The sequence below is a fragment of the Budorcas taxicolor genome, chromosome X, assembly GCF_023091745.1.
Source record: "Budorcas taxicolor isolate Tak-1 chromosome X, Takin1.1, whole genome shotgun sequence".
Lineage (NCBI taxonomy): Eukaryota > Metazoa > Chordata > Mammalia > Artiodactyla > Bovidae > Budorcas > Budorcas taxicolor.
This window is the reverse complement of record NC_068935.1, coordinates 125,104,263-125,117,610: the sequence shown is the minus strand read 5'-3', so window position 1 is coordinate 125,117,610 and position 13,348 is coordinate 125,104,263. Positions and strand designations below refer to the sequence as shown.

The 13,348-nt window shown below is 40.5% G+C and overlaps 1 protein-coding gene across 1 annotated transcript in view; it reads right to left on the bottom strand.

Moving 5' to 3' along the window:
• MAP3K15 (mitogen-activated protein kinase kinase kinase 15) overlaps window positions 1-13,348 on the bottom strand; it is a 145,149-nt gene that overhangs the window by 108,582 nt on the left and 23,219 nt on the right. The window contains exons 2-3 of the mRNA XM_052662827.1: window positions 5,422-5,561; window positions 3,005-3,028 (exon numbers count right to left, since the gene is read on the bottom strand). Of these exons, the coding sequence (XP_052518787.1) occupies window positions 3,005-3,028; window positions 5,422-5,561 (164 nt within the window). The remainder of the gene's footprint in view (window positions 1-3,004; window positions 3,029-5,421; window positions 5,562-13,348) is intronic.

Genomic DNA, 13,348 nt, shown 5'->3' with positions numbered 1-13,348 from the left:
CCACTGATACATGCTACATCATGGATGAACCTCACAAATATCATGCCAAGTGAGAGAAACTAGATGCAAAAGACCACATTATTGTATCCTTCCATTTCTATGAAAAGTCCTGAAAAGATAAATCTGTAACACATAAAGCAAATTAGTGGCTTGGGGCTGGGATAGGAATAAGGGTTGTCTGAAAACAAGTATATTGCAGGGTGATGGAAATGCTCTAAAACTGGATTGTGGTGATGGCTGCACAACTCTTAAAAGCCACTGGATGTTGTGCACACAGGTAAATTTTACAGTATGTTAATTATACCTAAATAAAGAGTTAAAAAACAAACCTGGAAGACAAGACTATGAGCATCATCTGAAAAAGAGGTGAACATGAAAGGTGATACTATGTTTCCAAAGACCAGAAGAGCCCAGAAGGGCTGCAGGTCTGGTCCAGGCTGAAGACTACAGATTGGTTTCCCATCCTTTGCATTCCTGCAAAGCAACTGCTCCCAGAAACAGGAGCAAATGTAAGCTATCTGTGATGGCCAATTTTATGTGTCAACTGGACCAGCCACATGGTGCTCAGATTAAACATTATTTTTGCACGTGTCTGGGAGGGTGTCTCTGAATGTGATTAGCATTTGGGTCAGTGGACTCAGTCAAGTAGACTGTCCTCCCTGCTGTGGGTGGGTATCCTCCAATTCGCTGAGGCCTAACCAGGACAAAAGGCAGAGGCAGGCGGAATTCGGCCTCTTTTGCCTGCCAAACTGCTTGGTCTGGGACACTCATATCATCTTCTCTGATCTACCCTCATTGGCTTCCCAGGCCTTTGGACTTAAACTGAATTACATGACTGGCTTTCCCAGGCACCCTCATAATAAATGTCTCTATCTCCTATTAGTTCTGTTTCTCTAGAGAACCCTTACTAAATACACTATCCCTCTATCATGTGAAGCCAAGTCCCATACATCATCAGGCACAATTCTAAACACATGAAATACTCCCTGAAGATAGACATCTCAAAGCATCTTGGTTTTCATACATTCATAAATCACTTCAAGCACCCAGCTCCATGTTCACTGTGGGGCATTTAATCTGTACCTGACTCATAGGACTTTATAATTCACCAACCACGACTATGTTGTATCTCTCTCTGGTAAAGCTGTCCAGTTATCACAGTCCCACAGCGTCATCAGATTCTCTCTCCAAACCTCTGGTGTCATACAAACCATACCTCTGCTTTCAGGCAGCATTACCCTCATCCATATGGAGGGGACCAGTGAACAAACTCTTCATAAAAGTCAGCTGATTTACTTTGACATTCTATTTCAGTGTTTAATCACCATTACTGTGAGATGTCCATTCTGCTGATCCCAACCTTTTTTCCATTTGCCCTAGTTCCATGCCATCTGGAGTAGAAATAACTGCCTCCCAGCTTCATGAAAAGGGGTAACCTTTGAAAAAGACCATGAACCATACCTCTTGAGATTTGTCTCCCTTCAACTTTTCCTTTTAGGTGCTATTTTCAACCCTTCCAGTCACCTCGGGTCCTTTATTTTGTTCTCCTGAATGCTCTAAAATTTCACACCCCATCAAGCATGACAACCAGGACTGGGCACCAAATTCTAAAGTAATGTCAAACATAGCAGAGACAGTTGTTGCCAAATCCTTTAGAATCAGTTTGTTCCTAAAAAAAAAAAAACAGCAAAACAAACAAAAACCTACGGAGAATGATGCTACGGTCTAATTAGAATTACCAAGAATGTGAAGGAATTCCTAGGTGTTTATAGACAAGGGAGAATGTACCAAAAGGGAGACTATATAGGGGAATGGTAACAGAATGTTGCTAAGTCTCCTGAAGAACAAAAAGGTTTCTAGGCTCTGACACAACCAACGGTCAAGATGCTAAAGAGTTGTGTTCCTTGTACCTGGCCTTAATGCAATTCTTGCTTTAAGAAATAACTGTTTCCTAGATGTTCCATGTATTAAATCCAAGTCCTGTCTTTTCACTTGTACAACAAATATGGGACGCAGACAATGAGTGCTGGAAGTTATCTATGAATGAAATGACTGAGTTCAACCTTTTCATTTTACCCATGAGGGCACTGAGGACTGGGTTCCGGGATGGAGTGACTGACCAAAGTTATTCAGAGACAGAGCTGGGAGGCTGAGTGGGGATGAACCAGTTGGCAGCTTGAGGAGGAGGGGGTTCCAGCTGTCCCCCTGAGAAATACAACCAATAGATACAATCCTAGCCACAGCAATCCACAAAGAAAGAGAAATAAATAAAAGGAATTCAATGGGAAAAGAAGTAAAACTGTTACTGTTTGCAGATGACATACTACTACATATAGAAAACCCTAAAGATGCTACCAGAAAACTACTAGAGCTCATCAATGAATCTGGTATTGTTACAGAATACAAAATTAACATACAGAAATCTCTTGCATTCCTATACACTAACAACAAAAAATCAGAAAGACAGATTAAGGAAACTATCCCACTTAGTATCACAATAAAAAGAAGAAAATACCAAGAAAAAAATCTACCTAAGAAGGGAAAAGATCTCTACTCTGTGAACTATAAGACACTGATGAAAGAAATCAAAGATAACACAAACAGATGGAGAGAGACACCATGTTCTTGAATTGGAAGAACCAATATTGTGAAAATGACTATACTATCCAAAGCAATCTATAGATTCAATGCAATCCCTGTTAAACTACAAATGGTATTTTTTCACAGAACTAGAACAATAAATTTTACAATTTGTATGGAAGCAAAAAAGATCCCAAGTAGCCAAAACAATCTTGAGAAAGAAAAATCTAGCTGAAGGAATCAGGCTCCCTGACTTCAGATTATATAATACAAAGCTACAGACGTCAAGACAGTATGCTACAGGCACACACCCAAAAAGAAATGTAGATCAATGAAACAGGGTAGAAAGCCCAGAGATAAACCCAGGCAAGCATTTTACATGTTCACATTCACAAAGTTAAAAATCTGAAAATACAATACTTACTGTGTTTTTCTGAGTTACCATATCCTGTAAAGAAAAGATAGGATCAATGTAGCTTTTTTCCAGAACAGTTAATTTCCCAAAGCACTTTGTCCCCATGCCATCATTTGAAACCCACTTTAGAGCAAGAGTTATTCATTTCAGACCTCCTCCCACCCCCCATAAAAAGCTTCAAATAGAATGGAGCTCCAAGATGTGTAAAATTTACGTTCTAAGGAAAATTTACCATGATTTGTTAGCTTTGGAACTCCTGGGGACATATATGGTTATAAGGATTTTCCTGTAGCAGTGGCCATACTTCTGTCCAGCTCTTTTGAGATTTAAGTTCAGGGCTCTGAATTCCCTGCACCTTGCCTCCTCGGGGACAGCAACAAAGTGCATGGGTGGCCCACTGTGTCCTAGGGTCTGGAACCATTCATGTCATCAATGTGAAGGCTGCAGGTCACCCTCCCGCCCCCAGCCAGCCTTCCGACAGAAGAGGTGTTGCTGAAAGAACTCCTGACACCACACTGTAGGCATTTTATTTACATATTTTCCCTGTAGGAATTTTCACACTCAAATTCAATGACAATCATTTCAGTTAACTTAGCATCACCGTTATGCAGCCCTCAGCTGTGCTTCATCTATATGCTGCAAGCCATTTGCTGACAAAAGAAAACAGAATTAAATAGCTGTCCTGTAAAATGTGTTTTGTGTGTTCTGAGATTTCTATTTTCTGACAAGTGCAGATCACTTTGAGTACTCATTTCCATTTTAGGAAGTATTTTTCTGTATTATTAAAAATTAAAACTTATCTAGGTCATGGGACTTTCCAGAGGAGTTCACTAAGGCACAAAAGAGGAAAAAAAGGATTGAATTGGGGAAAATATGATACACTCAGATTTCATGTCATGTTTTTCATCAAAATACAGCTTAATATTAGCCACCCTTTCACATTTTCTAATTCTAAATATTGCTAAGCGTAACTACTTTAGTTAAAATCAGTAAAGAAAAGAAATCTAAATACCAAAAGTAATTTAGATTGGTTTATAGCCTTTTGGGAAACTATTTTACAATGTAAAGTGTAACAACAAAACAGTTTCCTCTTCCACTGTCACACGAATGACTCTTAAAATACAGTACTGTGCTAGGATGCCAGAGGACATCCTGTGTCAGGCGTATGTGATATATAACACATACAGGTCACACATCTGAGACAGGTAATATTTCTACTAGGAATAATTCCAAATTATTACAGAACCCACACATATCTGGTTAATATTTAACCTTAAGAAACACAAACAAAAATGTCCAATTTGCCATCACAAAACTGTGTCATTTATATACTAGTGATTTTTAATGCTAAGGGAGCTGGACATTTAGAAATGATGTCTGTGAAGGTTAAGGCTGAACCACTGGTTCTCACTCCTGGATGCACATTTTGGGGGTTAAAAAAAAAATTCCCTAGAGACTGTGACATAATTGGTCTTGGTGTGGCCTTGGTACTGGGACATTTACTCCCCAAATGATTCTGAAGTGCAGTCAAGGTTGAGTAACACTGCTGTAAACAAACTAATCTTTTATTCCTGAAATGACTTAACATAGACCAGGATTTCCTGACTGATGTTAAGATGTTAAACAATATTATCGTTCAGTTGCTAAGTTGTGTCCGACTTTTCGTGATCCCATGGACTGTTGCCCACCAGGCTCCTTCGTCCTCCACTATCTCCTGAAGTTTGCTCAAATTCATGCCCATTGAGTTGGTAATGCTATTTAACCATCTAAACATATTAGTATTAGCTAAATTTTATAATAACTCATATTCAACCTTCAGATTTTACAAACAGGAACTTTTTTTTTTAAGAAAAAAAGTACTGCTATTCTAAAAAGTTTGTATCAAATTTTCAAAAATACATTAAAAAACTTCTCAATAATTACTGAGTTACCCATGAACACACAAGTTTTCAGTTTTGCTTGGATTTAAACTGGGGAGAAAATAACAGATTAAACATTGATTACATCTGCGATCCTAAAAGTTCGTACCCATTTTGGTAAATGTTAAACATTTTCCTATTGCTGTCCAAGTTGAAATTTTTTTAGAATGTATACGTTTGGATCAAATTGCCCAATATAGGATTCCAAAGGCTGTGTTTGCTTCAGTGGAAACCATCAGGAGTTTTTGCCTTCACTTTCCTAATGAGCTCAGACACACTCAAATTGCCTGCAAACACACATCAATAGCACATATGCTCACACAGTAGCCAGGAAGTTATCTGCATGAGCTAGAATTTGGGGTGGGGAGGAAGGAACTGCACAAGGAAATCGTTATTGTTTTTCTCCAACCTCATCTGCTACATGTTCATTTCAACTGAGCACACAGTATTCACAGTACTGCTTTCTCAAAATGAAGTATTTAGGAGAAGGTGAACAATACTCTTTACCTTCAAAGAAAGAGCTGTGTCAGCATCGGTGTCATGATACAGGATCACGTTATTGGCCATATCGAAGCTCTCACGGACTCCAAGATGGTAGAAGAGTGAAGGCTGTCTGGAGACATCGCTCATGTCCACCACAGCAACATCTACAATGAACAAGGAGACAAGGTCAGCAGAGAGAGAGGTGATCTACTTTCTATTTCCTGATGATCACCAATGGTGAGCTGCTGCAATCTGTATTCTACCATTAGTCCAAAATAAGGAATGATTTGATTAAAATTACCACCATGAACTGTGGAGGAAAAGCAACAGGAATAAACACCCAAAACTGAAACTCTCTTCCTTATTCAAAGTGCTGAAAATATAGTATCACTTAAAAACTGCTTGTGAATTTATTTTAAATGTTATTTCTATTAAGAAATTTATCATATTCAAAGAATATATTTAGCTTATATACAAAGTATTAAGTGTAATGAAATGAAAAACCATGCAACCGGCATGCAGCCCAAGACACAAAGCGTTATCTGTACTGTCAGAGCTCCATGTGCCTCCCCTAATCACATCTCTCCCTCCTGCCTGGAGAGTGTCTCTAGCCTGACTGCTGCACTTTTCAGTTCTCTGCATATACATATGCATAGATTATTATAGTTATGAATTCCTAAACAGGATATTGTTTAATTTTTGCATGTTTTTGAACTTTATATAAGTAGTATTACACCATATATATTCTTTGACTTGCTGGATTTTGGTGTAAAACAACCAAGCTATATGTCTAGCTTTAAGTTTACACATTTTCACTTTAGCATCTATGATAACTAGATGGCAATCTCACTAGCCACCCTGTCTACAGACATTTTATTCAGTGTTTCTTTTCCTATTCTCAACTGTTGTAATGACCATTCCTGCAGCATGCTTCCAGTTCCCATGTTACCATCAACTAGACAATAGACAACACAGATCACATGCCCCTCGAGTTGTGAACTAGAGAGACTTCAATCAAAACAGAGGAGCAACATGGCACATCAGTACACTATTTGGCAGAAATCAACACAATTTTGTAAAGCAATTATCCTTTAATTAAAAAATAAATTTAAAAATTTTTTAAAGAGTAAAATTTGCCTAGCAACATTGGTCACCATTTCAAACCTAGTCATTTTCCAGACAGTATCAAGAACTCCAAGTTCGACTGGACTTCCCCACTCTGTGCAGCAGAAACTTGGGGAAATAATGTCCAAACTTAGGCTTGTGCTGCTGTGACTCACAGGAAGTCACTGCAAATCCCAATGAAACAGAACAGAGGTGAGGTGAGCAGGGGCATGAAGAAACAAAAAGGCAGAGAGAAGCCGCCTCAGCACCAGGTACCCCTGGCTCTGGGAGATCTGAGATCGAGCATCGGTAAGCCTCGGGTGGGCCTTTTATTCTCTAAATTATGGGTTGCCTGCTATATAAATGCCAGGCATTGTGTTTGGTGCCAGGGACAGAAGTGTGAACAAGGCATAATCCCTCTTCTCAAAACCATGCTTAATACAACAGGGGTGATGGGAAGGAAGCAGTGATTAGAATCAGGGTAAGGAAGGCTAAAGTGAGGGGAACAGCGACACCCCTGGGGGACTGAACCCACACTCAGGTGGAGGGTGATCAGGAAAGGCTGAAAGGATGTGTGCTGTCTGGGACCTGAAGGTGCAGAAGAGGGAGGCAAGTTGGGATGAGGATGTGGGGATGGAAAGGGAAGGAAAAAGTGTCATAGGAAGAGAGGCTAGCAAGTGCAAAGGTCAGAGGTCAGGTGGGATATAGATGTTGGGGCCACTACAAATCATTTCATGGGCCTAGAACACTTTGAGAAGAGGAACTTGGAAAGGTTAGTAGGTGTCAAGCAGGGTCTGAAGGTGGACATTAGCTTGAGACAATGGGAAACCTACAGTAGGGTGTTTTTGTTTGTTTTATTATGGAAAATTTAAAATATATGTGTGTCTGTATGTAAAAGTTCAGAATAACATAATGAAACCCCTGTACCCCTCACCACCCTTAACAATTATCAATACAACCACCCTTATTTCATCTCAACTGCCATCCACACCACCCCTTTCATATTATTTTGAAGCAAATCCCTCAGAGCATATAATTTCATCCCCAACACTTTAAAGTCTCTCTATTTTTTAAAAATATCATGAAGGGCTTAAACAGGGGACTATCATATCTAAATTAACCCTTTAGAGGTTCCTGCTCAAGAAAGGACAAATGCATATGCCAAGGAAACACTTTTACAACCCAACCTGGTTAATTTATCACAAATGGATGTCTGCCCCCCACAGACATCTGCTCAAAAACCACACTGCAGTGGAATTAACTAGACATTTTGCCTATATGATTTTCCCCTGGACTCTTACCTATTCAAATGATAAAGAATGTGTTTCCCAGTGATGTTATTAAGAAGTGGCAACACAGATGCTAATTCTAGGACCATGGGAAGTTCTGCAATTAAAGGAAAGGAAGCAAACGAGAGTGAGAAGGGGCAGAGCAGAGGTGAATGAAGGACATCAGCTCCAAATCATGCAGGCCATTTTCATAGGAAAGCTGCAACTTGGTAGAGCAGCTTGTTGCTAAGCAGATTAAACTTGAATCTTGATTAAACTTAAACTTGAGAGGAACATGCCCTGTCAATGTTCTGTGCTAAGACCTGCACACTGGCCTCACCATCTCCACTAAGGAGCTTGTCTGGGGCTCCACCAAGGGTTGAAATGGAGACTTTTCTCAGTGCCTCCTTAAAACAGGGCAGAATGAAGCACAATGGCTACTGCGTGACTCAGGAGGGGAACACAGGACACGGGACACATTCCAGGATGGCAGGACAGCATGAGACTTTGTCATGCTACTGCAGAAAGGAAATCCTTTTCAAGAGGCATGGCTCAGCAAAGCTTTTACATAGTGAACTACTAAGGGAAAAAGGGTAGAAACAAAGACATGCTTGATGGAAAATGAACAAGACAGTTTCGTGTCATCCTTTGCAACAACACTCTAAGCATTTCCCGATCCCAGAAGTAAGCAGGACTGCCGTACCTGTGCACCCTGTATAAAGGGGATTATGACCAGAAAACACTGGGGTGAGAGGCAGCAAGCAGCCCCTTGACTCCGGAAAAGAAGGCAGAGTAGCAGCAGTTGAGCTCACCTCCTCTCGTGAAAATACCAAAATCACTAATTGCTGAACAAGCAGCAACGAAAAAGACTGGAGCCTACCAAAAAACTTTTTTTAACATTCAAAGACAAAGAAGCAGCTACAATGAGATGGTAGGAAGGCCACTTTCACTACAATCAAATCCCATTCCCACCAGATGAGCAACCCACAAACTTGAAAGAAATCATATTGGAGAATTTCTCCTGTTCGTTTGAGAGTCCCAAGTCCCACATCAGCTCCCCAACCTGGGGTTCTGGCACTGGAAGGAGGAACCTCCAGAGCACATGACTCTGAAGGCCAGCAGGGCTTGAGTGCAGGCACTCGACAGGATGGGGGAAACAGACTCCACTTTTGGAGGGCACACACAAGGTTTCCTACATATTGGGACCCAGGGAAAAGCAGTAAATGCATAGGACCGACCTGCAAGTCTTAGAGGGTCTTCTGAGGAGACTGGGGGTGGTGAGGGCAGGGGCAAGGACACTGATGGCAGAGGCCCCAGAGAACACTGACCAGTGTGAGCTCTCCTGGAGGTCAGCATTTTGGCAACAAGACGGGGCCTACCCAATAGCCTACAAGTTCCGGTGCTGGAATGCCTCAGGGCAAACAACCAGCAGGATAGAACACAGCCCTCCTACCCCTCCGGCCCCAACAGCAGACAGGGAGCCTAAAGCCATACTGAGCTCAGTTCAGTTCAGTTCAGTTCAGTCGCTCAGTTGTGTCCGACTCTTTGCGACCCCATGAATTGCAGCACACCAGGCCTCCCTGTCCATCACCAACTCCTGGAGTTCACTCAGACTCATGTCCATCGAGTCAGTGATGTCATCCAGCCATCTCACCCTCTGTCATCCCCTTCTCCTCCTGCCTCCAATCCCTCCCAGCATCAGAGTCTTTTCCAATGAGTCAACTCTTCACATGAGGTGGCCAAAGTATTGGAGTTTCAGCTTTAGCATCATTCCTTCCAAAGAAATCCCAGGGCTGATCTCCTTCAGAATGGACTGGTTGGATCTCCTTGCAGTCCAAGGGACTTTCAAGAGTCTTCTCCAACACCACAGTTCAAAAGCATCAATTCTTAGGCACTCAGCTTTCTTCACAGTCCAACTCTCACATCCATACATGACCACTGGGAAAACCATAGCCTTGACTAGACGGACCTTAGTCAGCAAAATAATGTCTCTGTCATAACTTTTCTTCCAAGGAGTAAGTGTCTTTTAATTTCATGGCTGCAGTCACCATCTGCAGTGATTTTGGAGCCCCCAAAAATAAAGTCTGACACTGTTTCCCCATCTATTTCCCATGAAGTGATGGGACCAGATACCATGATCTTCATTTTCTGAATGTTGAGCTTTAAGCCAACTTTTTCACTCTCCTCTTTCACTTTCATCAAGAGGCTTTCTAGTTCCTCTTCACTTTCTGCCATAAGGGTGGTGTCATCTGCATACCTGAGGTTATTGATATTTCTCCCGGCAATCTTGATTCCAGCTTGTGTTTCTTCCAGTCCAGCGTTTCTCATGATGTACTCTGCATGTAAGTTAAATAAGCAGGGTGACAATATACAGCCTTGACAAACTCCTTTTCCTATTTGGAACCAGTCTGTTGTTCCATGTCCAGTTCTAACTGTTGCTTCCTGACCTGCATACAGATTTCTCAAGAGGCAGGTCAGGTGGTCTGGTATTCCCATCTCTTTCAGAATTTTCCACAGTTTATTGTGATCCACACAGTCAAAGGCTTTGGCATAGTCAATAAAGCAGAAATGGATGTTTTTCTGGAACTCTCTTGCTTTTTCCATGATCCAGCGGATGTTGGCAATTTGATCTCTGGTTCCTCTGCCTTTTCTAAAACCAGCTTCAACATCAGGGAGTTCACGGTTCATGTATTGCTGAAGCCTGGCTTGGAGAATTTTGAGCATTACTTCACTAGCGTGTGAGATGACTGCAATTGTGAGCCACCTCTAAACACACAACTTGACATGACCCTGCCCACCAGATGAACAAGACCCAGCTCCGCCCACCAGTGGGAAGGCACCAGGCCCTCCTATCAGGAAGGATGCACAAGTCTCAGGATTGACCTCACCCACCAGAGGGCAGACACCAGAAGCAAGAGAGCTACAATCCTCCAGCCTGCAGAAAGGAGACCACAAACACAGAAAGTCAGACAAAACGTGGTGGCAGAGAAATGTGCTCCAGGTGAAGGAACAAGATAAAAACCCACAAGAACAACTAAATGAAGTGGAGATAGGCAACCTATCTGAAAAAGAATTTAGATTAATGATACTAAAGATGATCCAAGATCTCAGAAAAGAATGGAGGTACAGACTGAGAAGTTAACAAGAGTTGTTTAATAAAGAGCTAGAAGATTTCAAGAACAGAGATGAACAACGCAATAACTGGAATGAAAAACACACTAGAAGGAATCAACAGCAAAATAACTGAGGCAGAAGAACAAATAAGTGAGCTAAAAGACAGAATGGTGGAAATCACTGCCACAGAACAGAACAAAGAAAAAATAATGGAAAAAAATGAGGACAGTCTCAGAGAGCTTTGGGACAATATTAACTGCACTAACATTACATCATAGGAATCCCAGAAAGGGAAAACATAGAGAAAGGGCCTGAGAAAATATTTAAGGAGATTATAGCCAAAAATGAAAAGGAACATGAAAAAGGAAACACTCAAGTCCAACAAGTGTTGAGAGTCCCATACAAGATAAACCCAAGGAGGAACACAGCAAGACACATTAATCGAACTGACAAAAATTAAAGACAAAGAAAAAATATTAAAAGCAACAAATAACATGCAAGGGAATTCCCAAGAGGTTATCAGCTGATTTTTCAGCAGAAAATCTGTAGGCCAGAAGAGAGCAACATGATCTATTTAAAGTAATGAAAGGGAAAAATCTATAACCAAGAATACCCAGCAAGGCTCTCATTCAGATTCAATGGAAATATCAAAAATTTTACAGACAAGCAAAAGCTAAGAGAATTCAGCACCACTAAACTAGCTTTACAATAAAACCTAAAAGAGCTTCTCTAGGTGGAAAGGAAAAGGCCACAGTGAGAATCAAGAAAATTACAAGGGAAATCTCACCAGTAAATGCAAAGATAAAGTAAAGGTAGAAAATCATTCACACACTAATATGACATCAAAACCAGCAATCATGAGAAGAGAGAGTACAAATGCAGGATCTCAGAATGCACTGGAAATTAAAAGACCAGCAACTTAAAACAATCTTGTATATATATAGACTGTCTATCAAAACCTCATGGGAAGCACAAACCAAAAATCTACAATAGATACACACAGAAGGAAAAGCAACCCAAACAACATTCAAGACAGACATCACATCACAAGAGAACAGAAGAGGGAAGGAAGAAAAAAGACCTTCAAAAATAAATCCAAAACAATTAACAAAATGGCAATAAGAACATTCATAGTGATAATTACCTTAAATGTAAATGGACTAAATGCTCCAACCAAAAGTCAAAGACTGGCTAAATGGATAAAAAGAAAAAAAACAAACAAGACCTGTATATATGCTGTCTATAAGAGATCCACTTCAGATCTAGGGATATATACAGACTGAAAATGAGGGGATCAAAAAAGGTATTCCATGCAAATCGAAATCAAAAGAAAGCTCAAGTAGCAATACTCATATCAGACAAAACAGACTTTAAAATAAGGAATGCTGGACTTGCCTGGTGGTCCAGTGGCTAAGCATCCTCCTGCCAACGCAGGGGACTTGGGTTTGATTCCTGGTCTAGGAACTAAGATTCCACATGTCATGGGGCAACTGAGGCCATGTGCTACAACTGAGAGTAGCTGCCACTCGCTGCAACTGGAGAAAGCCCATGCACAGCAACAAAGAGCCATGTGCACTGCAATGAGGACCCAGCACCACCAAAAATAAAATACATAAAAAATCTTTAAAAGAGGCAATAAGCCTATTAGAATGGCTCGTTAAAAATTAAAAAAAAATAAAGAATGTTATAAGAGACAAAAACACTGCATAATGATCAAGGGATCAATCAAAAAAGAAGATATAGCAATTGTAAATATATATGAAGAAGGCAATGGCAACCCACTCCAGTACTCTTGCCTGGAAAATCCCATGGATGGAGGAGCCTGGTAGGCTACAGTCCATGGTGTCGCTAAGAGTCAGACACGACTGAGCGACTTCACTTCATGCACCCAATATATGAACACTTCAATATATAAAATCAACAGTAACAAAATAACAGTGGTGGACTTTAACACCCCACTTTCATCAATAGAGAGATCATCCAGACAGAATATCAATAAGGAAACACGGCCCTTAGGTAACACATTAGGCTAGATGGACTTGATATTTGCAGAACATTTCATCTGAAAGCAACAGAATACACTTTCTTCTCAAGTGCATATAGAACATTTTGCAGGATAGATCACATATTGGGCCACAAATCAAGCTCCCATAAATTTAAGAAAACTGAAATCATATCAAGCATCTTTTCTGACCACAATGCCACGAAATTAGAAATCAATTACAGGAAAAAAAACTGTAAAAAAAAAAATAATTAAATAAACCACAACACGTGGAGGCTAAACAATATGCTACTAAACCACCAATGGATCACTGAAGAAATCAAAGAGGAATTCAAAAAGTAGAGACAAATGACGACAAAAACACGATGGTCCAAAACCTTTGGGATGCAACAAAAGGAGTTCTAAGAGGGAAGTTTTTTTTTTTTTTTTAATTTATTTTAATTGGAGGGTAATTACTTTACAC